The 26375-nt window shown below is 42.4% G+C and overlaps 1 protein-coding gene across 1 annotated transcript in view; it reads right to left on the reverse strand.

Annotated features, from left to right (window-relative positions):
- SLC44A3 (solute carrier family 44 member 3) overlaps positions 1-26375 on the reverse strand; it is a 115806-nt gene that overhangs the window by 16126 nt on the left and 73305 nt on the right. The window contains exon 12 of the mRNA XM_049879709.1: positions 24685-24768. Coding sequence (XP_049735666.1) covers positions 24685-24768 — 84 coding nt within the window. The remainder of the gene's footprint in view (positions 1-24684; positions 24769-26375) is intronic.

Raw genomic sequence — 26375 nt, forward strand, 5'->3', positions numbered from 1 at the left:
ACAACAATTAATAACATCATGTGGACCTCACCACCCCCCCACCCCCCCCATTTCTCTGCAAATACACACAGAAGGCAGGCAGGATGGACAGCTAGACAAACATCAGTTATTAAAATGGAATCATACGCTATATTTTCATTAAAAGTTCTAGTGTTAATTTGACTTCAACAGAAGAAAATGAAACTAAACTGATGGCATATGTGAATTTCACCCAAAAGATTTAGGTTTCTAAAAAAATCTAAAGTAGTTGTGAAAAGCAGTAAGAGGTTAGGAAAAAACAGATGAACAAATCCGTTGCTGTAGAGTCGATTCTGACTCATAGAGACCCTACAGGACAGAGGAGAACTGACCCATGGGGTTTCCAAGGAGCAGTTGGTAGATTTGAACTGCTGACCTTTTGGTTAGGGGCTGTAGCTCTTAACTACTACATACTTACTTTTTCACATTGTTTTGAGTTTAGGCAGAGTTGATGATGAAAGACGAGTCCTCACACTTTCTCCCACCTCCTGATTTTGGTTAGTTTCATTATTACTCACTGTCTTTGACGACGATCCCCACATTTAAGTTCCCAAGTCTTAGTTCCGTCATGAAGTGTACTCAGTACCTGCAGGCTCACACAGCTCCCCTGTGCCACCTGCACCCTGCGCCCTCCTGCAGGGCCCCTTGCAGGCCCTCTGCTGCAGATGCTGTTCCCTCTGCTGAGATGCCCTTCCTGACCCTTACTCTCTGGGCAGAGCTAGTATTTGTTGAATGGATAAAGACACTTTTGGTAAACCAAGAATGTCTTCCAAATAATAAGTATATTCCTTCACGCCAGTTTACCAGGTACCATCGGGCTGACTCTGACTCATGGCAACCCCACGTGTGTCAGAGTAGAACTGTGCTCCATTGGGTTTTCAATGGCTGATTTTTTTGGAAGCAGATCACCAGCCCTTTCTTCTGAGGCACCTCTGGGTAGACCTGAACCTCCAACCTTTCAGTTAGCAGCTAAGCATGTTAACCATTTGCACTGCCCAGGGACACCATATTCCTTCATAAAAAAAAAAATAGCTCAAATTCGATTGGTTGGTTGGTTTGTTCCTTCAGCAGAATGTTAGGATTGAAAGCATCCTAGATAAATTCTTCGGCCTCTGGGTCTCAGTTTCCTGAGAAACTGAGGAGAGCCTTCTCATTTTACTGATGAGGAAATGGAAATCTAAACAATCCAAGTGACCAGGAAAAGGGTTCAGAGATGGGACATGAATCAGGTTTTCATAGCCAGGGTTTTTTGTGTTAGACAAGGCTTCTCCCTTGCAAATCCAAAAATCAGGCAAATGTATTTGCTGAACTTGACCCTTCACTGATTTGCTAGCAAAGCCCTGTACTCTGCAATGAAAAATCCACAAGAACAATCACGTGATTCTTAATGACTAGCCAAGTCCAAGAAACAGGACTGTGTAGGATCTGCTGCCCTCATCCAATAAGCCCTTTCCCACTTACCCAGTGGTCTCACATACATTAATCTCATTTGAACTATGCATAATCAGCAGAGGAAATGAGCAAACCAGAAGGGAGGTCTGGTCTTTTGCAAGGCAGCATTAAATCTGTGGACCAGTGAAATGGGAAATGCAGAGGATAAGGGATGCTTTTCCTGTTTTGTGACTTCAAGGTTTATTAGAAAGAAGAATAAACAGATGGGCTTGTCTCTGGTTAGTGAAGACCATTGTTTCCTCTCCTCCTAACCCTTATCCTTCATAAGGAACTCCAGGCAGCACAATGAAGTCATGAAGGCACAGTATTCAGAGCGATGTCGACCACCACGTAGTAGTGCTATCATCCTATATAAGTTCTTCAGCCTCTGAGTCTGTTTCCTTATTCACAAGGGGGGTAGTTAGATAGCTGCCATTGAGTCGACTCCAACTCATAGCAACCTTACGTACAACAGACTAAAACGTTGCCTGGTCCTGAATCATCCTTACCATCGTCAGCACGTTGAGTCCATTACTCTGGCCACAGTGCCAATCCATCTCACTGAGGGTCTTTCTCGAGCTTGCTGGCCCTCTACTTCTCCAAACATGATGCCCTCTTCCAGAGATTGATCTCTCCTGATAACGTGTTCAAAGCAGGTGAAGTTGGATAATGCTCTTTTTTTTTTTTCCCCAACATTTTATTGTGCTTTAGGTGAATGTTTACATAGCAAATTCGTTTTCCACTCAATAATCCATATGCAAATTGTTCTGCGACGTTGGTTACAATCCCCTCAAAGTGTCAGCACTCTCTCCATTTCCACTCTGGGTTCCCCATTTCCATTCATCTGGGTTTCCTGCCCCTCCTTGCCTTCTCATCTTTGTTCTTGGGGAAATGCTGCCCTTTTGGTGTTGTAGAGTGGATTGTTCTAAGCAGCACATTCTTCACAGCTTATATACCTATTCACTGTTTATTTTATTGCCCTATCCATTATCTGGCTGAAAGGTGGATTCCGGGAGTGGTGATTTAAGTTCCATGTTAGAAGGCTGCCTTAGGGCAATAGTTTTGGGAGTTCCTCTAGTCTCTATCAGACCAGTAAACCTCATCTTTTTTTATGAATTTGAATTTTGTTCTACATTTTTCACCCATACTAACTGGAACCCTTTATTGTAATCCTGGTCAGAGTGGTTGGTAGTGGTAGCCAGGCACCATCTAGTTTTTCTGGTCTCAGGTTAGAGGAGGCTGTGGTTCATGTGGGCCACTGGTCTTTTGGACAAATTGCTTCCTTGAGTCTTCAGTTTTCTTCATTCTCCTTTGCTCCAGATGGGAAGAGACCAGTAGTTGTATCTTAGACAACTGATCACAAGCTTTTAAGGCCCCAGAAGCTACTCACCAAACTAGGATGTAAAACATTATCTTTATAAACTGTGTTATGCCAACTGACCAAGGTGTCCCCCAAGACTATGGTCCTTAGTCTTTAAGCCCAGTAGCTCAGTCCTCTGACGTGTCTGATTATGCCCAAGAAGTTTACACAACTATGCCCCCATGTGCTTTACTATATACATGAATATACATGCAGTTCTTACATATATGTGGAAATACCCATAACCATACCTATACATGCATGTGGTATACTCCTGTATGTCCTCCCACACCTATTTAGCATGCATATCTACTTATGTATCCACTCATAAATTACTGATTATTACCGTTGTTACAGAATTGTACATATTATAGTATTTACTGTAAAAATGTAGTTACCCTTTATTCTTGCATAGCTCTCAGCATCTTCCTTTGCCTTAGTCACATTGTGCTGACTTCCCCCATATTGTGTACTGCCTTTTCCTTCACCAGAGTTAACACGTGTCTATTTTTTACTATCTGGAACCCCCACGTGTCTGTCAGTTTGTCATACTGTGGGGGCTTGTGTGTTGCTGTGATGCTGGAAGCTATGCCACCGGTATTCAGATACCAGCAGGGTCACCCACAGAGGACAGGTCTCAGCTGAGCTTCCAGACTAAGACAGACTAGGAAGAAGGACCCGGCAGTCTACTTCTGAAAAGCATTAGCCAGTGAAAACCTTATGAATAGCAGCGGAACATTGTCTGATATAGTGCAGGAAGATGAGCCCCCCAGGTTGGAAAGCACTCAAAAGATGACTGGGGAAGAGCTGCCTCCTTAGAGTCAACCTTAATGACGTGGATGCAGTAAAGCTTTCTGGACCTTCATGTGCTGATGTGGCACGATAATAATCAGAACCTGGAATGTACAAAGTATGAATCTAGGAGAATTAGAAATCGTCAAAAATGAAATGGAATGAATAAACATCAATATCCTAGACATTAGTGAGCTGAAATGAACTGGTATTGGCCATTTTGAATCGGACAATCATACAGTCTACTATGCTGGGAATGACAACTTGAAAAGGAATGGTGTTGCATTCATCATCAAAAAGAACGTTTCAAGATTTATCCTGAGGTACACACTGTCAGTGATAGGATAATATTCATATGCATACAAGGAAGACTAGTAAATATGACTATTACTCAAATTTACACATCAACTACTAAGGCCAAAGATGAAGAAATAGAAGATTTTTATCAGCTGCTGCAGTCTGAGATTGATTGAACATGCAATCAAGATGCATTGATAATTACCGGTGATTGGGATGCAAAAGTTGGAAACAAAGAAGGATCAGTAGTTGGAAAATATGGCCTTGGTGATAGAAACAATGCCAGACATCAAATGATAGAATTTTTCAAGACCAACGACTTCTTCATTGCAAATACCTTCTTTCACCAACATAAACGGCAACTATACACATGGACCTCACCAGATAGAACACACAGAAATCAAATTGACTATATCTGTGAAAAGAGACGATGGAAAAGCTCAATATCATCGGTCAGAACAAGGCCAGGGGCCGACTGTGGAACAGACCATCAATTGCTTATATGCAAGTTCAAGCTGAAACTGAAGAAAATCAGAGCAAGTCCATGAGAGCCAAAATATGACCTTGAGTATATCCCACCTGAATTTAGAGACCATCTCAAGAATAGATTTGACCCACTGAACACTAGTGACCAAAGACCAGACGAGTTGTGGAATGACATCAAGGACATCATCCATGAAGAAAGCAAGAGGTCACTGAAGAGACAGGAAAGAAAGAAAAGACCAAGATGGATGTCAGAGGAGACTCTGAAACTTGCTCTCGAACGTCAAACAGCTAAAGCAAAAGGAAGAATTGATGAAGTAAAAGAACTGAACAGAAGATTTCAAAGGGCCTCTCAAGAAGACAAAGTAAAGTATTATGCAATGTGCAAAGAGCTGGAGATGGAAAACCAAAACGGAAGAACACACTCGGCATTTCTCAAGCTGAAAGAATTGAAGAATAAATTCAAGCCTTGAGTTGCAATAGTGAAGGATTCTATGGGGAAAATATTAAATGACACAGGAAGCATCAAAAGAAGATGAAAGGAATACACAGAGTCACTATACCAAAAAGAATTAGTCAATGTTCAACTGTTTCAAGAGGTGGCATATGATCAGGAACTGATGGTACTGAAGGAAGAAGTCCAAGCTGCTCTGAAGGCATTGGCAAAAAAAGAGGCTCCAGGAATTGATGGAATATCAATTAAGATGTTTCAACAAACAGATGCAGCACTGGAGGTGCTCACTCATCTATGCCAAGAAATACGGAAGACAGCTTCCTGGCCAACTGACTGGAAGAGATCCATATTTATGCCTATTCCCAAGAAAGGTGATCCAACCGAATGTGGAAATTATAGAATGATATCATTAATATCACATGCAAGCACAATTCTGCTGAAGATCTTTCAAAAACGGCTGCAGCAGTATATCAACAGGGAACTGCCAGAAATTCAGGCTGGTTTCAGAAGAGGATGTGGAACCAGGGATATCATTGCTGATGTCAGATGGATCCTGGCTGAAAGCAGAGAATACCAGAAGGAGGTTTACCTGTGTTTTATTGACTATGCAAAGGCATTCAACTGTGTGGATTGTAACAAATTATGGATAACATTGCGAAGAATAGGAATTCCAGAACACTTAATTGTGCTCATGAGGAACCTTTACATAGATCAAGAGGCAGTTGTTCAGACAGAACAAGGGGATACTGATTGGTTTAAAGTCAAGAAAGGTGTGCGTCAGGGTTGTATTCTTTCACCATACCTATTCAATCTGTATGCTGAGCAAATAATAATAATGCTGAGAAGCTGGACTATATGAAGAAGAACGGGCATCAGGATTGGAGGAAGACTCATTAACAACCTGCGTTATGTAGATGACACAACCTTGCTTGCTAAAAGTGAAGAGGACTTGAAGCACTTACTAATGAAGATCAAAGACCACAGCCTTCAGTATGGATTGCCCCTCAACATAAGGAAAACAAAAATCCTCACAACTGGACCAATGAGCAACATCGTGATAAATGGAGAAAAAATTGAAGTTGTCGAGGATTTCATTTTACTGGATCCACAATCAACAGCCACGGAAGCAGCAGTCAAGAAATCAAAAAAAGCATTGCATTGGGTAAATCTGCTGCCAAAGACCTCTTTAAAGTGTTGAAGAGCAAATGTGTCACCTTGAAGACTAAGGTGCACTTGACCCAAGTCACGGTATTTTCAATCACATCATATGCATGTGAAAGCTGGACAATGAATAAGGAAGACCGAAGAAGAATTGACGCCTTTGAATTGTGGTGTTGGCGAAGGATATTGAATATACCATGGACTGCCAAAAGAATGAACAAATCTGTCTTGTAAGAAGTACAACCAGAATGCTCCTTAGAAGCAAGGATGGCAAGACTGCATCTTACACACTTTGGACATGTTGTCAGGAGGGATCAGTCCCTGGAGAAGGACATCATGCTTGGCAGAGTACAGGGTCAGCGGAAAAGAGGAAGACCCTCAACGAGGTGGATTGACACAGTGGCTGCAACAATGAGCTCAAGCATAACAACGATTGTAAGGATGGCTCAGGACAGGGCAATGTTTCGTTCTGTTGTGCATAGGGTTGCTTTGCGTTGGAACCAACTCGACGGCACATAACAACACTATCTGGAAACCTTGATGGCACTGTAGTTAAGAGGTACAGCTGCTAACCAAAAATGGTCGACAGTTTGAAAATCTACTAGGCGCTCACTGGAAACTCTACGGGGCTGTTGTTTTCTGCCCTACAGGGTCGCTTTGAGTTGGAATCCACTCGATGGCAACAGGTTTGGTTTTTGTTTGGTTACTATCCATTAGTGATTCCCCCTCCTTCTGCCTCCCATCCCTGGTAACCATCAAGGAATGTTTCTTTCTGTGTGTAAACCTATTCTTGTCTTTTTATAATACTGGTCTCATAGAATATTTGTCCTTTTGTGATTGACTTATTTCAGTCAGCATAATGTCCTCCAGGTTCATCCATGTTGTGACATGTTTTGTAGATTCATCATTGTTCTTTATCATTGCATAGTATTCCACTGTATGTATGTACCACATTTTGTTTATCCATTCATCTGTTGATGGGCACTTAGGTTGTTTCCATGTTTTTGCAATTGTGAATAATGCTGCAATAAACATGGGTGTGCATATGACTATTTGTGTCACAGCTATTTTTCTCTAGGATATATACCTAGGAATGGGATTGCTGTATCGTATATTTCTATTCTGAGCTTTTTAAGGAAGCACCATTCTGTTTTCCACAGTCGTTATACCATTTTACAGTCCCACCAGCTGTGTATAAGCATTCCAATTCCCCACATTCTTGCCAGCATTTGTTTTCTGTTTTTTTGACCAGTGCCATGCTGGCTGGGGTGAGATACTAGCTCATTGTAGTTTTGATTTGCACAGGATATGCGTTTCTTAGCTGCCTGAATGTCTTCTTTGGTGAAGTGTCTGTTCCTGTCCTTTGCTCATTTCTTAATTGGATTGTTTGTCTTTTTGTTGTTGAGGTGTGGAAGTTTTCTGTATATTTTAGAGATTAGACCCTTGTTAGATATGTCATTGCCAAACACTTTTTCCCAGTCTGTAAGTTTTCTTTTTACTCTTTTGATGAGTATAATTATTTAATTTTTAGGAAGTCTCAGTTATCTAGTTTATCTTCTGCTGTTTCTGCATTTTTAGTTATGCTTGTTAGTCTATTTATGCCAAAAATTAGGGCCCTATCTTAGTTATCTAGCACTGCTATAACAGAAAATACCACAAGTGGATGGCTTTAACAAAGAGAAATTTATTCTCTCACAGTCTATTAGGTTACAAGTCCAAATTCAGGGCATCAACTCCAGGGGAAAGCTTTCTCTCTCTGTCAGCTCTGGAGGAAGGTCCTTGTCAACAATCTTCCCCTGGTCAAGGAGCTTCTCAGGCAAAGGGACCCTGGGTCCAAAGGACATGCTTTGCTCCCGGTGCTGCTTTCTTGGTGGTATGAGGTTCCCCCATCTCTTTGCTCGCTTCTCTCTTTACATCTCAAAAGAGATTGTCTTAAGACACAATCTAATCTTGTAGATCTCATGGACATAACTGCGGCTAATCCATCTTATTAACATAATAAAGGTAGGACTTACAACACATAGGAACATCACATCAGATGACAAAATGGTGGACAAGCACATAATACTGGAAATCATGCCCTAGCCAAGTTGATACACGTATTTTTGGGGGACATAATTCAATCCATAACGGGCCCTAGGTTTGTACCTATGTTTTCTTCCATGGAATTTATAGTTTTAGGTTTAACCTTTAGGTCTTTGACCCATTTTGAGTTAGTTTTGTGTATGATGTAAGGTATCGATCCTGCTTCATTTTTCTGCAAATGGATATCCAATTTTGCCAGCACCATTTGTTAAAGAGGCTATCTCTTTCCCATTTAATGGATTTTGACCCTTTGTTGAAGATTAGCTGTCCATAGGTGGATGGATGTACTTCTGGGTTCTCAATTCTGTTCCATTGGTCTATATATCTGCTACTGTAGCAGTACCATGCTGTTTTGACTACTGTGGCTGTATAGTAGGTTCTAAGATAGGGGAGTGTGAGGCCTCCTATTTTGTTCTTCTGCTTAAATAATGCTTTACTTATCCGGGGCCTCTTTCCTTTTCATATAAAGTTGGCGATTAGTTTTTCCATCTTGTTAAAGGATGTTGTTGGATCTACAGATCGTTTTGGGTAATACTGACATTATTGCAAATGTTAAGTCTTCCTGTCCATGAGTATGGTATGTTTTTCCATTTATGTAGGTCTCTTTTGGTTTCTTGCAGTAGAGTTTTGTAGTTTTCTTTGTGTAAGTTTTTTACCTCCCTAGTTAGATTTATTCGTAAGTATTTTATCTTTTGGGGGCTATTGTAAATGGTATTGTTCTCCTGATTTCCTTTTTGGAGTTCTCCTTGTTAATGCAGAGGAATTCAACTGACTTTTGCAGTTGATATTTTAGGCTGCCACTTTACTGAATCCTTCTATTACTTCAGTAGCTTTCTTGTGGAATCTCTGGGATTTTCTATGTATAGAATCATATCATCTGCCAGTAGGGATAGTTTTACTTCTTCCTTACCAATCTAGATGCCCTTTATTTCCATTTCTTGCCTTATTGCTCCAGCTAGGACTTCCACTACAATACTGAATAAGAGCAGTGATAAAGGGCATCCTTGTGTGGTTCCCTTTCTCAAGGAGAATGCTATCAGTCTCTCTTCATTGAGAATAATGTTGGCTGTTGTTTTGTGTATATGCCCTTATTTATATTGAGGAATTTCCCTTCTATTCCTATTTTGCTGAGAGTTTTTATCAGGAATGAGTTTTGGATCTTATCAAATGCCTTTTCTGCATCAATTGAGATGATCATGCGATTCTTTTGTTTTATTTATGTGGTGGATTACATTGATTGATTTTCTAGTGTTGAACCATCCTTGCATAATGGTATGAATCCCATTTGATCATATATTATCTTTTTGATATGTTGTTGAATTCTATTGGTTAGAATTTTTTTGAGAATTTTTCTGTCTATATTCATGAGTAATGTTGGTCTGTAATTTTCTTTTTTAGTGGTGTCTTCATCTGGCTTTGGTATCAGAGTTATGTTGGCTTCATGGAATGAATTTGGGAGTATTCCCTCCTTTTCTATGTTCTGGAATATTTGAGTAGAATTGGCATCAACTCTTCTCTGAATCTTTGGTAGAATTCTCCAGTGAAGCCATCTGGGCCAGGGCTTTTTTTTGGGGGGGGGGGTCATGACCTCTTCAATTTCTTCTTTTGTTATGGGTCAGTTCAAATTTTCTACCTCGGTTTGTGTTAGTTTAGGTAGGTAGTGTATTCCTAGAAATTTGTCCATTTCTTCTAGGTTTTCAAGTTTCTTGGAGTGTAATTTTTCATAATATTCTATTATGGTCCTTTTTATCTCAGTTGGTTCTGTTTTACTGTCATCCATCTCATTTCTTATTTGAGTTATTTGCATCTTCTCCTTTTCCTTTGTCAATCTGGCCAGTGGTTTGTTGAGTTTATTAATCCTTTCAAAGAGCCAGCTTCTAGTCTTGTTGATTCTTTCTACTATTTTTCTGTTTATTTCTGCTCTAATCTTTATTATTTCCTTTCTTCTGGTGACTGTGGGCTTCTTTTGTTGCTCTTTTTCTATTTGTTGGAGTTGTTGGGTTTAGGCATTGATTTTGGCCCTATCTTCTTTTTTGATGTGTGCATTTTTATAAATTGACCTCTGAGAACTACTTTTGCTGTGTCCCAAAGGTTTTGGTATGTTGTGTTTTCATTCTAGGAATTCTTTAAATTATATTTTTAATTTCTTCTATTACCTAGTGGTTTTTAAGCAAGGTGTTATTCAGTTTCCATGTGTTTGATTTTTTCCTTGTTCTTCTTGTTAATTGATTTCTAATTTTACAGCATTGTGATCTGAGAAGATGCTTTGTGTTTTGATGTTTTTGAATTTATTGAGGCTTGCTTCATGGCCCATTCTCTATTCCTGAGAATGATCCATGTGCGTTGGAAAAAAATGTGTATTGTGCTGCTGTTGGGTGTAGTATGAGTTGCATAATGTTCTGTTGTCATCCACAAGGTTTTCATTGGTTGACTTACAAAGTAGATCACGAGGCCTTTCTTCCTAGTCTTAGTCAGGAAGCTCCACTGAAACCTGTCCACCATAGATGACTCTGCCAGTACTTGAAATACTGGTGGCGTAACTTCCAGCATTACAACAACATGCAAGGCACCACAGTACAACAAACTGACAGATGGACTGTGAACAGTGGGGGTAATACCCACCTAACACACAGAATCCTTGACAGGATAAACTTAGACTGTGTGTGTAAAATGTCTACCATGGTTCCTGGCATACCATAGAAGGTTGGTTCTTTAGTTACAAGAATGTTGAAGCATCTCTGATTTGAAAATCAGGACTCAGAAATGGCAAAAGGGAGATGGACAGCAGAAATGGGAATGTCTGCATCCTTTTAAAGAAAATTTTTAAGTCAGCTCTTTGTCCCTCCACTAACACACTCTTGATGGGCATAAAGCTGGAGGTGCAAAAGCTGACCTGTTCAGCTGCATGAAAAAGGCCTGGCAGTAAATCTAAGGGTCGCTGGTTCTGAGAATAATTGTTGCTCTTTACTACAGCCTGGTCCAGCTTGCAGAGAAAAGCTCTAGTATAAGAAAAATGCATTTGCTTAACGACACTCACTATAGTAACAGATCTTTTCTTTCCGAAGCTTTAAAAGATTAACGGCCGACCCTCCCATTTTGGCCTCCCTTGGCCCCTGGCACTTCTGTTCTGAGAGCGGTTTCTCTAGCTGTCAGTTCTAAGTGTGGGTACAGCAGCTCCAACAAGAATGGGCAGCTCTTTTGAGCTTGTATTTCCTTTTCCTTTCTTGCCTCCCTGCCACTCTTAGCATGCTGAAAGCTATGTGAAGGCAGCGTGAGCCCAGGGCTGGTGCTGAGGTCGTACAGACCCTCATATTCAATCATTCTTCAATCAGCAAACATGCTGGGAAGGTCTGCTTTGGCTGACTATTGGGTGGGTGCTGGATGCTGGGAACCAAGCCAGGACAGTAGCCTTGTGTTCTAGGGACCTAGTGAAATTTCTTTGTTGCTGCTTTGATATAGGCAAGATGTGGGCACAGCAAACAGGCCCAGAAAGCCCTTCTCCGCCCCCACTGAGATGTGAGGACTGAGAAGCATCTTGATGAAGTCATCTGTTCAGCTGTCTCACTCCCTGGATGAATGCAAGCCTAGCAAATGTTTCTCTTTGCCCCACCCCTGTGCCAACTGAGGAATTTTGAAAAAGGCAAAAGGCGAGGGAAGATGAAACTACTTGAAATGTCAAAACCTGGATCCACTTGCCAAACCTTTTAGGAACTTGTTGGCCCCACCTAGATACCAACACCAGTTGCTGATGCATCAATTCTGACTCACATGGTGAAGTGACAAGACTCTAAATGGGAAGGACCACTGTTAGGGTCCTTGTTTGCCAAGAGTGAGGAGCTCTAGGGATGAGGGACTTCCAGTGCTAAAACTGGGGCACTCAGTTACCCTAGCACATCCAGGCAGACATGATCACAGGTGGCCTTGCAAAAGATTGTTGCTTCCCATGCAGGGCCAGAAGGAGCCATGAAGATGGGAAGATGGATGTCTCAAGGGCAACCTGCACACACTAATATCTGGGGACCAGTTGCTACCGGAAACTTTGCATAACCCCATGGGGGGATACCTCATGAATAAGAGATTAAATTTTCTGCCTGCCCAGTGGAATGGGAGCTTTAAGTCAGAAATTAGATCAAGAGACACAATACAGTATTTCTTGCACATCTGCGTTTGTAGCTGAGACTCATACCCATGAGGAAGTCAGTCAAGGGAGAGGCTCAGGTACTGGTAGCTCAGGGCATCATCGGATTCCAGCTTGTAGCAGGACATGAATTAGTGACTGCATCAAAGCAGCCTTTGTTTCCTTAACCACCACGACTCACATCTCCTCTCTCTCTCTTTTTTTTTTTTCTTTTTATGAATGCATTCTCTAGTCCCTGGCCAAAAATCACTTTCTTCTCTCAACAAGTCTCAGTGTGGAGGACAAAGGCAAAAGGAGAAGCACAGCTGAGGAATGTCCTCACAGCCAGGGCCTTGCCTAGAAGGGAATGGATGGGAGGAGAGGCGGCGTGGGCTTCAGAGGTGGGCAATCGGGCCCTCGGACAATAGCTCCATTTATAGAAGCAGAACGAGACAAAGAAAAATGGCATGAAGAAACCTGCTCTCTGTCATGAGGAAGATTAGATTCAGGGATGAGCCTCTTAATGGTTTAATTGCATTTCCCACACTAAGTGAATTTGGAAAATGTTCAAACTAATCTACACTCTGCATTTCTTAAACGCTTGGGATAATTTTGAGAACTGGGGCTGTGAAAGTTCCATCTTCCATTCTGAACAGCCTCTCCCAGCTCACTCCTGGCTGTGGTCAGTGGCCAGGCCAGCCCAGCCCAAAGGTTGCTCTGCAGACAGTGAAGAACGTACGAGAAGTCTGGGGCCGCCACAGCCCCACATCCGAACACTGTTCATCAGAGCACAGTGTTTTCACATGTCAACAGCTTCCTTATTTATACGGAAATTGGTTTTGCTGACTCCATAGGTGGTTTTCATAGATCAAAGTTAAAAACACAGGCAGTCTTCCTCAGCATATTCCCAGTGTACCTAGGACATGTTAGGACAGGAAAGTGCAAGGACCATAAAGGGATTGCTTCATGTTCTGCATGGAGTTCAGACTTATGAAAGAAGTCTAATAGTTTGAGCAAATGGCGAGCCCTTTAATCAGATGACCTTTTCCAGTGTTGCTGGAAATGCTCCCAACTGCCCTTGCTAGGCAGTGCTGAAGAATGGGAGTGACCGAGAAAGAAAATGAGTGCCAAATGCAGAAAAGAAGGGGTCAGAGGTGCACTCTGCACTAATGAATGTGCTGTGCAGGGGATGTTTCCTGAGCTGTCAGGTCACTTTTTTTTTTTTTTTTTTTCAGGTCACAGTCGTTTCTGTGTCCCGGTTATGGGTTTAGATTCAAGTACTGGACTTCCTTCATCATCCCCCTTCATGTGGGGGATAGTCCGGCATTTTCTGGACTGCAGGGACCAGAAGGGCAGCTCTTACCAAGTCAACTCCCTCAGCAAATGACTAATGTAGTGGTTCTAGCTGGGGGTGGGGCAAGGGAGAGAGAGGTGTAGTTTAAAGAGAGGTTCCCTATGGATGGATGCTGATAGCTTCCTAACTCAGAAAATTTAATGACTAGCCCCCATGAACTCAGCACAAATCTAAATGCCACAGGATATAATCAGGAGCTCATACATTCAGTGGGTTGATAATAATGATAATAACTTCCATTTATTCAGTAAGAACCTCTATATGCCAGGCACAGAATAAGAGCTTTGCAAACATTATGTCTTTAATTATTTACAACAGTCCTGAGAGATAGGCATGGTTATACCCAATCTGTCTGGCATAAATTGACTTCCAATGTTCGGTGAGTGAAAAAATTAAAGTAGCTAAACCCTCCACATCTCCAGAAAAGAAACTGACATGTGTGGGGCATGTATATATGTATTAGCTCATTAACCCTCTGAACCCCCCGTGAGGTAGGTAATAAGAATTTGAATAAAATAAGCTTTATATGTGGGGAAACTGAGGCTAAGAGTAGCAGAGTAACCTGCTCAAGGTCACAGAGTAAGTGGAGGAGCTATGATTCAAATTCAGACCTGTTTACTTCAAAGTCTGTATTTTTTCCACTCTGTCACACAGCTGGAATAATGGGTGTATGAACCCAGATCCAAGGAGGGGAAGGAGTGAAGAAGAGGGAGTTCTCATAAGATGTGGGCAACTGTCTTCTAGAAGACGGGAGGGCTGAGCTCTGAGGAGAATATAGGAGGTTTGGAGAAGAAAGCTCAGGGCTTGACATCATTAAAAAGAAGTGAGATGCCGACCTTTCCAGGACTCATACGTTCTTCATTCTTCTGCCCCTACCAGCAGGGGTTGTCTTCCACATTGCTTCAGGGAGGAGGGGGAGCTACTTCTGCTCGAAAGGCAAGGCAGGGCAGGGCAGCTCACGCTGACATACTGTGCAAAGTGACATACTTGTCTGTTCCAGTGTCTTAGTGAAGCTCTGAAGGGCAGGTGCAGGGCAGGAGAAGACAGAGAAGAGAGCAATCAGGTAGAGCCAGGAGACCAGGCTCTGCCTACCGTGCAACCCTGGTTGAGGCATTCCACCTCACTGGATTCCAGATGCTGCTATAAAATGAGGGGAGGGTGCTCCATGATCTCTAACGTTCTGGGGTTCTCAGTTCCTACCCTGTGGAAGGAGTGGCCTAATAGATTGGTGAAGACCCGGGTTTGAGCCCTGGTGTGGGATGACCTTGATTCCCTAGGCTTTGTATTGCCATGGTCAGGGACCTCCTTTAAGGTAAGGCCTCTCATTCATCCCCAGGAGACAAGGTTGAGTTAACGGACTGGTGAGTTTGGAGAGAAGGAGCAGAGCATGGCGGGGGCGGGGGCGGGGGCAGTGTCTTCAGCCTCTGTGGTGTGATGGATCGCTTTTGTGTGGCTTTTCTAGGCATGGTTTTTTAACTCCCACCCAGGTGACTGGGTAGGGCTGTGCAGATAGGATAACTGTAGCCCACCAAAGGGACTGATTGGTTTTGCCATCCTGCTGGGCTTGAATGAGCCAACCCAGAAGCAGGAAAGAGAACAGCTCACCACAACCAAGAAAGGAGAGACTGGCAGGACAGACCTTCAGGAGATGGTACAGTGGGCTTCCTGACTTATGGAACGAGAAAGCCAAGTGCCTTTGGGCAGAGTCTGAGGGCCACAGAGAGATGTGCCTGCGAGCACAGCTGGAACAGGCTGTCCTGATGGAAGAACTGTATCCTTGAGTGTTCCTAAGCCTGAACTGTATGTAACCCGTTACTTCCCTAACAAACCCCATAACTGTGAGTATGGTCTGCGAGTTCTGTGTGGCCATTGCAATGAATTTTCGAACCCAGCAGAGAAGTAGAGTGCCGAAGGTGTGACGGCTGGTGTCAGAATTGGTAACGATGGTGGAGACAGAAGGCATGTCTGACCTCCGCCTCATAGGAATCAACCTTGGGCTATTGATCTTGATTCTCCTCCACCCTTGTGAAGTTAGAGGAGGTCAGATGCCATTTTTACAGCCTCTTTCTCACTCTCTTTTGGGATCCACCTGTCACCAAGAATACACCTTCTCGGTTGTAAATTTACAGGGATCTTCAAGGGAAGGCCTCCATGGTTGGCTGGGGTGGGGAGAGGGTGGGTTGGTCTTTCTGATTAGGGGTGAAACACTAACAAGCCTACTTGCCTACAGCTGTTCCTAGGGCATGTTCTCCAACCAGTTGATTGAGTATTCAAGGTGGTATTTTTAATCTTCATCTGCTTGACTCTTGTGTCTCTTAATTGGTTCAGGACTTGGACAAGGAAGAGGGGAATGATTTAATGAGTCTCCAAAACTACAACACCCACCTCAGTTACTTTCCTCCTGTCTAAGCAGGTTACTAGTTAACCTCTCTGAATCTGTCATCATATGCTAAAAGAAAAAAGGGCAGGATTATTTGTGAGGATAAAGGTAGTTATATATGTAAAGTGCCAGTGCTTGGCATATTGTGAGTGCTCAATAAATGATGAATATTCTTGTCTTCAGAGTCCCTGGTCCATGCAAACAGTTAACATGTTCAGCTGCTAACTGAAAGGTTGGAGATTCGAGCCTACCCAGAAGTGCCTTGAAAGAAAAGCCTGATGATCTACTTTCAAAATATCAGTCACTGAAAACCGTATAAGCACAATTCCACTCTGACATACAATCGACTTGACAGCAACTGTTTTTTGTTTTTTTTTTTCTTGTCTTTGGGAGTGGTACACCTCAGAGGAAGTCAAAGTAATTCATGCCTAATACTCAGTTGCCTCCAGGGAAGGTTTCCTGATTGGCTGAGTGCCCCTTGCACAGCTTTTCCTCTTTTTTTGTCAACAAACATTAACTGCTTCCCCCAGAAGATGGAAGAATTCCAAGTCAGGAGGGACTTCAGAGTCCAAACTAAGATGGCGGCTACTCACTGGGCCCTTCCCCCAAAGGGTGCAGAGGGTGCTAAGGCCCATTTGGAAAAGTGGGCTTTCGGGCCTCGCCTTCCTCATCCCTGCCCCCTGTAACATGCCCACAGCAGGTGGGAGCTAGGCTCCAGAGAGACTGCTCTCAGGGAAGCCACATAAAGCCACAGCCCTAAGCCCAGCAGCTTCAGAGCCATGTACTAGGAAACATGAGGACACAGTCTGTTTTTCTCCCAGACAGTCTGGGGCCTCTGACAAATAGGTGTCTCAATTCCTTTCTATCTAAAGCCAGGGTAGTAACATTTGCCACAAAACAGCTGGGCTGTGGGGATTACCACTGTCTATAAATGAGCCCTAATGCAAACTATCATATTGACACAAATATGAATTAATTTCTAAAACATGCGCACATGGAAGAGCTCTCCAGAGCTTTCCCCATCAGCTGGCTGCCCCAGAATAGCTCTAAGCCAGGCTGGTGGGTGTGGCAGGGGTCAGAACCACCGCCATCTTGAAAGAATGGCAGCCTGGATGCCTGTGATGAGGCTACTACCTATCACAGCAATGTCAGCTCCTGAAAGAACTGCGTCCTCTTAAGAACCTTTACATCATTTCCATAATGTCGTTAAAGAAATCGTACAATATCATTACTTTTTTCCACCCCCCCGAGGTTCCGCTCTGAGAAGAGAGAGTCACTGAAGACCTGCCAGTTGGCTTGGGATAAACCAAAAGCTGACATGCAAAAGTCATGGAGTGCCTTTGTTACTGATGGATTGCAAGAAAGAGAATCACTGAAACAGAGCTAGCTGCCAGAAAAGGGAGAAAGAGAAGACTCTGAGATATTACAAAGTTAAGTTTGCCACAAAGATTTAGAAGACAGAGGCTGACATTATGTCCACTGAAGAGAAAAAAAAAAAAAGCATTGGCAGGCAATGCAGGGTGGGGAGGAAAGGGGGGCTCTAAGGTGAAGAGGGGATAAACGTGCCTGTTTTCTAAGTAGCAGCAAGTGTTTTCTCAGCACTGTTGATAATGGTTATCTGGGGACTTTCTGACCAGTATATTTGTTGGTCAGGGAGACAGGAATCCATTGCTATGTCTGATCAAATGCCAAGAGACAATGATCTGTGCTTTTGCGTAGCATCTCCTATCTAGGCAGATGCCAAAGTAAAGTATGCACTTTACATACCGCATAAAGGTGGATCTGACTCATCTTGTCCTTTCCTCAAGTTACTGACCATGAGATACAGCAGAGATTTGTCAGGCACCCAGAATGTGTTGCCATCGAGTTGACCCCATGTGTGTCAGAGTAGAACTGTGCTCCATGGGGTTCTCAATGCCTGAGTTTTTGGAAGTGGATAGCCAGGCCTTTCTTCTGAGGTACCTCTGTGTGGACTCAAACCTCCAACCTTTTGGTTAGCAGCCAAGTGGGTTAAGTACCCAGGGACTCCCATCAAGTACCTAGCTATTCTTACTGCTCAAGGCAGAAATGAGACATGAAGGCTGTTGGACATTATAGGAAACTCTCCCACTGTTGTGAATGACTGAGGTGACTGGCATTTCCCCAGAATCTCAGAAAGAGTCACCAGTTATTACACTTATTGTGTTTGTGTCACTACACAGTAGCACTATGGCAGAATTGCTGTGGCTGGATACAGGTAAATGGCTCCCCTTTGTCGACTCACAATCTCGGGCGATGCTACAAGATTCTGAAGGCTCAGGAGGGGGAAAGAAAACATCAGTGATCTTTGGGAGTCCACTGTAAGTCCTTGCCATGGGTAAGAAGTGCAACAAGAAAAAAATGACCCTGTCATCTTGGAACACGACAGGAAAACAGACAGTTCACGTTTTTTCCATTCCCCCCATGTTCCACACAAAGCATCTCATGGTTGCAATGGAGCATGCCTGGGTTTGAGGCTGGGCACCACACCAGGGGTCAGAAAGCCACACAAGGACCCCGGGCTCATTTAGCTCAATCATCTTGCATTACAGAAGCTCAGTAAGGTTAAGCGACTCACCCAAGTTATACAAAGAAGGAAGTTGCCGAAACTAGACTTGAACTGCTGCTACACCTAAGCAGCTGTCTTTATCTGGGAGCTCCTCCCAGGAGACTGCAATAGAAATGCTGGCACTCAAACTTTCTGACCTCAGCCCTCCAGTCACCTCCTACACTTGTCCGTAACTTCTCCTGGACGACAAACAAAGGATTAAAGAGGAATGCAGTGCTCAAAATGAAAAAGAAAATAATGAATTAAACAAAACCAAATAATCAACATGGTAAAATGCAATAGAGCAACACAGCCGACTCAAAGTGACACCAATGATACTCTCTCCAATATGCAAAACCCCCAGCTCTGCATGCGCACATTCACAGGCTTTGTGTTACCAGGCATCGTTTGGCAGCCAGGCTTCTTAACAGAATAATGAATTTGAGTCCTCAGGAAACTAAGTAAAACACTAATTTTGGTTATTAAAATGACACATTTTGTAGGGTTAAAGTGCTCAGCTGCTGACGGTGGCAGTTCGAAACCACCTCGTGGTTCTGCGAGAGGAAGACCTGGTAATCTGCTTCCATAAAGATTGTTATTGTTATGTGCCAGTGAGTCGATTCTGACTCACAGAACACCTTTTAAGACAGAGTAGAGCTGCCCTGTAGGGTTATCTAGGCTGTAATCTTTACAGAACCAGATCACCAGGCTGGTGGGTTCAAACCGCTGACCTTTTAGTTAGCAGCCAAGTGACAAGAAAACCCTATGGGGCAGCTCTACTCCGTCCCATGGAATTGCTTTGAGTTGAAATCAACTCCGCAGCACCTAACAACAACTAACTCACTACGTACTGATTGGTAAACAGCCCTTCGAACAAAACACCCACTGCCATTGACTCAATTCCGGCTCATGGTAACCAAATAAGACAGAGTAGAAATGCACACAGTGTTTCGAAGGAGCGGCTGGTGGATTTGAACTGCCGACCTTTGGGTTAGCAGCTGAGCTCTTAACCACTGCGCCACCAGGGCTCTAAATAGCCCTTAGTTGTATGTAAAAACAAAAATCTATGGAATTCTACCATTTGCCTATAAGAATTTGAAAGAAAGGTCTTGCCAGAATGTTTAGACCAAGTTGGAACCATCAGGAAGAGTCCTGTGGCCCATCGGTGGGTTCCCAACTTAGAGGAACACCGATGTAAAACCAACATCGAAGCTGTGGACTGATGCCTATGTCCAAAGTAGACAACAGATGCACACTTAGGGAGACCTTTCCATGAGGAACTGTGTGTGGACTCCGTAAGAAACAATAAAAGGTACGCCATTCTTACTGATTGACAGAGGAACTTCATGGAGTCGCTATGAGTCAGAATTGGCTCCACGGCAACTGTGTTTTTTGGTGATCTCCAGTGTGTGCTCTATACTCAGGTCTGACAAATCCGACCTCTTCTATGAAGTCTCTCCCAACTACTAATGTTTATGGATTAAGTTGTGTTCCTGTAAAATACGTTTTGGAATCCTAACCCCTATACCTGTGGATGTAATCCTGTTTGGAAATACCAAACTGAAAAACCAAACCAGTGGCAATTGAGTCTATTCCAACTCACAGTGACCTCATGTGTTCAGAGTAGAACTGCTCTGTAGGGTTTTCAAGACTTCTAATGTGCCTCTGGGTGGGTTCAAACCACCAACCTTTTGGTTAGTGGTCAAGCGCTTAACCATTTGAGCCACCCAGGGACTCCTTGTTTGGAAATAGGACTTTTTAATATTAACTAAAGAGCCCTGGTGGTACAGTGGCTAAGCGTTCAGCTGCTAACTGAAAGAACCCACCAGATGCTCTGTGGGAAAAAGATGTGGCAGTCTGCTTCCGTAATTCACAGGCTTGGAAGCCCTATGGGGCAGTTCTACTCTGTCCTATCCAATCCAACTAACCCCATTGCTGTAAAGTCAATTCTGACTCATAGTGAACCTAGAGGACAGGGTAGAACTGCCCCATTGGGTTTCCAGAGAGTGGCTAGTGGATTCAAACTGCTGGCCTTTTGGTTGGCAGCCGAACTCTTATAGGCCTTGGGTTTTTTTTTTTTTTTTAATGTTAATTAGATCATACCCAAGTAGGGTGGGTTCTAAATCTAATCACTTTTGAGTTATAAAAGGAGCAGATTAGACACAGAGTACACTCAGAGGAAGATAGCCACCATGCGAGGATTGTCTACAAGCCAAGAAACTAAGAGATGCCGGGACAGGAAGGAATTGACATGGCTGAAAACCTGATTTGGACTTCTAGCCTCCTAAACTGTGAGAAATAAATTATTGTTCTTTAAACCACTCACTTGTGTTATTTCTATTACAGCAACACTAGGAAACCGAGACCCCACGTCAAACATGATTCCGTTCTCTGAACTTCCACGGCCCTCACTTTGAACTCTTCTATACTGTTACGAAAATGTCTCATCCATATACCTCTTATCATTCCCCACCTCTCACAAGTTTGTCGCCTCCTTGAAGGTGGGGCCCGTGCTTTACACTTACTCTGTAATACCACAGTCCCCTCCCCATAATACCCAGGTTCAATACACAAGTCATACAAATTCAACAAGCAATAAACAAATACCTGTTGGATGAATGAGTGAGAATGAATGAGAACGAATCCAATTTGTTCAGGTCTGCAGACATTTGGCATTTTTGATGTAGAGAGCCGAGTAATGAGAAATTATGAGATTGGGGGTTTCATCTCCCACTCTGCAAGTGAATCAGTGTGCAGCCTCAGGCTGAGCGTCTATAAAATGGAGCAACTGCCACCTGCTGCCCTTCCAGGACTCAGTGAAGACGGACTAGGCTTTCAATAAGCAGTGCTAAAACACAATCATGTTTTATTGTGTTTTAAATAAAGAAGGGCACTGGGTTCTGAAGGTAACAAATGATCACATTCTCTATTTGCATTTCGCGCTTCCTATTCCATAAAACAAGGAAAATAAAATAGGCCTCAGCTCCTTTAAATCTGATTTCCCGAGATGGAGATGCCAAAACTTCCCCTAGTAACTCACTCCAATGCCGGGAAATTTTTCAAAAGGCGAATCTAAATTCCTTTTTTCACTTTAAGCTCACTTCCCTTGTCCATTGCCAAATGAGGTGAAGAGATTTAATCATCATTATATAATAACCATTCTTATTCTTTTTTTTTTTTTTTTTTGCCTTTTTTAAAATTTTCTTTTTTGGTGGCAAGAATAATATATCACAAAACATTTGCTAATTCAGCAACTTGTACATGTACAATTCAGTGACACTGATTGTGTTTATCATGCTGAACAATCATCACCGCTATTCATTTCCAAATTTTCTCATTACCCTTAATAGAAGCTCAGTGCTCCTTAAGCAGTAACTCTTCCTTTCCCCTCCCTCTCGCCCCTGGTTTCATCTTTATTCTGAAAAATCTTTTTTTTCACTCTGCTTTCCAGTATCCAATTTAGATCAGAGGAACCCTTCTTTCCCCATCAATATCCACACTAATTCTTTCTCTTTCATTCTTTCTCCTCTTCTTTCTCACTCTACTAAACCTTAGACCTACCAGTGGTACCTCCATCAGCTGGGGTTGCCTAGTTCTGTAGGCATTGTCCGAAGGTAAAGATGCTAGGACAGCTGGTTTAAGGCCATGCCTAGTGCACAGCTGCCACGATTAGAACCCAGACACCTATTCTTGTTTGAACCACTGATTCACTACGCAAGTTGGATCGAGCCTAGCTTAGCCTTTTTGTCATTCAGAGACAATTACTCCCACTGTTTATCTGTTGTAAGGATGTATCACCTTTACAATGGTAACTATAGTGAAATTAATATTAACACTGCTTATGTTAATATTAATTTGAACTTCCAAGGGAAAAGATACTGGGTTATTATACCCATTGCCATCCAGTTGATTCCAACTCATGGTGACCTTATAGGTGTCAGAGTACAACTTGTGCTCCATAAGGTTTTCGATGGCTGTAATCTTACACAAGTAGATCACCAGGAGGCCTTTCTTCTGCAGTGCCACTGGGTGGATTCAAACTACCAACCTTTCAGTTAGTAGTTAAGTGCAAACTGTTCAAGGGGGCAGAATTTCAGTAGGCAGAATGCATGTCCCTCAGGATAACAGGGCAGAAAAAACAAATGTAAAAATGATAAGAAATGGTAGTTTTCAAATGTGGTTTAGCAGCAGAGGCCTGTCTTCAAATGAAACCTTCAGTGGAATCCCACCCCTAAGTCAGTGGAGCTTCTCTAGTTGAAAGGTGGGATGGTATGGCTCCAGAGCCTTCCTTCCCTCCCCTTTCCCATTCTCGCCCCTCCTGAAGTGATGGTCCCTGCAGCATCCACAGGGAGACCCTCGGCTTCCGTGGAGCAGTTTGAAAACCCTAAGTAACAGAGCGACAAGGAAAGAACTTGAATTTACATAACATAGTAAAAAGAGACGGCAAATAAATCTTAAGGCCCTGCAGGGTCACATGGTGACATAGCTGCGTATTAGTACTCCTGTTGCTTTCATATTTCTAGGCTATCTATATATTTTTTTAGCCTTGATTTTTCATGTGTTTATATTCTATCATAGTGAACACATTCTTGTAATGCATCTGAAAATCTTTGTGGAATAAGCTAGAGTCTGGACACATGCACAGGAAGAGAAAAGCATGGTATATTACACACGATGGAAGTATCCATAGGGTTTGGCTTGACTTGCTATAAGGCCACTATTCTGAAAGGTGCTATGGCATTTTGTTGTTGTTAGCTGCAGTCAAGTCAGTCCCCAACTCATGGTGACCCCATCCACGACGGAACGAAATACTGCCCTGTCCTGTACCATCTCCATGATTGGTTGTGGAGGCTGGAGATCAGACTGTGTGATCCACAGGGTTTTCATTGGCTGATTTTCAGAAGTAGGTAGTCAGGCCTTTCTTCCTTGTCTGTCTTAGCTTGGAAGCTCCTCTGAAACCTGTTCAGCATCATAGCAACACGCAAGCCTCCACTGACAGATGGGCGGTGGCTATACATGAGGTGCTGTGGCTGCATGGAAGGTAAGCATTCTACCACTGAACCGCCACTGTGTGTTTTATATATGCCAGCTTGTAGCAATCCAAACGAAAGCTAAATACACTCTAAAATGTACTCCAAGATTCTTAATTCTTTCGAGAGCCTTAAAAACAGTGCTTTACTGTAAGAATGCTACATTTTCCCCTGAATAATAAAAGATATTATAAATGCTACTTACAAGACATTAAACATGGGTGGTTTAATCAGTTCTTTACTTCTAACGGTACATTTCTTAGGGAGAGGGACAATAATAAGCAGTACTTTTTACAAAGAAATTTCTGTGGACATTTAAAATTGTAAAACAGCCTGCTGGCTTACAATAATACTGTTTTGTGTAAATTTGACTAAGGGCTATTAAAATTTCTTAAATTATCTACAGAAAAATAAAACATATATTTAAATTTCCATCAACTTGAAAGACTCAGGAGAGAAAAAAAAAACCTGAAATTAAAACAATTGCAGTATGTAATTTTTCAGATTTTTATAAGGAATATTTATAGCTTGAAAGAAAAAGGCTGGTAAAATACACAAAAATTGGGGAGGTAATTCTCCTATTTCAGGAAAATTATAGTTCTCAGAGAAGACATTGAAAACTGGCTCTCAGCTGATATATAGTCATTATGCTGGGTTTGGTAATGTCTTCCCCCCTCTTTTTATTTCTTAAAAGAGAAATGCATTTCTTTCAGAATTTGAAGAATGTCTTTAATGACCTAAGGTCCTAAGGCAGGGGTCTGCAAACTACAGCCTGTGGGCCAGATCTAGCAGGCCCCCTGCTTTCTACGGGCCTCCAGCTTAGATTGATTTTTACATTTTAAAGTGACTTCAAAAAAATCGAAAGAAGAATATTTTTTTGACACGTGAAAATGACATGAAATTCAAATTTCGGTGTCCATCAATAAAGTTTTATTGGTACACAGCCACACCCATTCACTCATATTTTATCTGTCCCTGCTTTCCCTCAACAATGGCACAGTTGAGTAGTTGCCAGAGAGACCCTGTGGCTCACAAAGCCTAAAATATTTACACTATCTGGTCCCTTACAAAAAAAACCACCAGTCCCTGACCTAAGAGATGGAGCCCACCCTCTTGCCCCTCTGTGTGTTCCTGGGGCACATGGTGGTAGACATACCTGACTGAGATGGCGCAGATATTTGTCAAGACTCCAGAAACAGCAGAAGCAGCATCTGAAAACGCACTTCGACCATGCATTACGCTGTGGGATTGGGGTCAGAACCAAAGGAACAGAGTCAAAAACAACACAGGCAGAGAGCGCAAGTGGGCAGTTTCGGAGGGGATACTGTCTCTACTTGGAAACTTACCCACCTGGGGAAACACTGCAGCAATTCTCATTCAGTATCAGAGACGTTCATCTACTTTGGACCTAATAATAGCTACTACTATTAATGAATATTAATAACAATAACTATTGTTATCAGTATTATTATTATTGATGAGCAAAGTTTCTTGCTTGCAGGCTTAGCTGTTATGGTTGCTGTTAACCTCAGCAGAAAGGAAACCCAGCTACTCTTTAATCATTGGCAAAGGAAAACTAAGCCTTCTGATTCTAGTAAAATGATCCTTTCTTGCCCTTCATTCCCCTCTGAGCATCTCATATTATAAACTTTGCTTTTTCAAACCAAAGTTTATATACTCAAGAAAAATCTGCATTTCACAGATAACAGGACAAAGTAATCCATTGTAGATACCAGTTATGTGTACACATAAAAGAAGAGTCAAGTTTAACTCTTTGGGAAATAAATCCCATAGTGAGACTTTCAGGGCTAAATTTCAGGGGATGAATTAGTCTTTTTAAACAGGATTTGAATTTGTGCATATCTCAAGAGTGAATGTTGTTCTTGTTGTTAGGTGCTGTCAAGTCGGTTCCGACCCATAGCGACCCTATGTATAACAGACCGAAACAGTGCCTGGTCCTCCACCATCCTCACAACCGTTGCTATGTTTGAGCCCGTTACTGGGTTTTCGAGAGTGAATAGTTAAATAAAACTCTTGGGGGAGAGTGACAGAATGCGTCTTATTGCACAGAATTAAAAAAAAAAAAAAAAAGTCCCTGAAAACAATCCTGAAATAGTTTTCTATGAAGACCCCAGGAATAACCCAGCCTTATATGGACATTTTCTTGTCCCAATGTTAATTCAATTGGATGAAACCTGATCTGGATACTTTTCAGTGGGCTGTGGTTGTGAATGAGTCTATTTAAAGTACAAAAGATCAAGCAGTGGCTGTGTGAAATGTTTAAGTTGTAGACACAGTACTCGGCTGTGAGGCTGCTGAGGGAGCCAAGTTGTTTTCTAGCCTAAGAAAGGACAGTGACATCACTAAAAAAGAGCTTGGCCCTTTGGTCCTTGTGAGATCCTGAAAGTGATAAATACCCTTCTAGACCCCAGCCAGAGACCTTGGCTCTTCCATCGACTTCTTTTTTAGATTTATGGAAGGCTGCTTCCCAAAGAGCTTAAGATACTTAATGTAGGAGGGATGGCAAGCTCCCTGCTGCTTATTAATTAATGATTATCTATTGCTAGGACTGCCTGGGTTGCGAATGTCCTACGTGTGGACAACTTGTACTTAAGAATGGACTGCCATAAAGCCTATTATATTAAATACAATGGTTCGTAATAACGAATGCGCGCACTACTTTGTGATACTCATGAAAACACTGCATGGACTGGAAGTGTTTCTTAAGTGTTTTATATGCATAGAAAAGTAAACTATATACTATCTACTAAGACAAACATTTGACTAACTGACGCTAAATAAAAACTATATGGACCTGTTCCGACTTACCTATGAATTCAACTTACA

Source organism: Elephas maximus, chromosome 3 (genome assembly GCF_024166365.1).
Source record: "Elephas maximus indicus isolate mEleMax1 chromosome 3, mEleMax1 primary haplotype, whole genome shotgun sequence".
Classification (NCBI taxonomy): Eukaryota; Metazoa; Chordata; class Mammalia; order Proboscidea; family Elephantidae; genus Elephas; species Elephas maximus.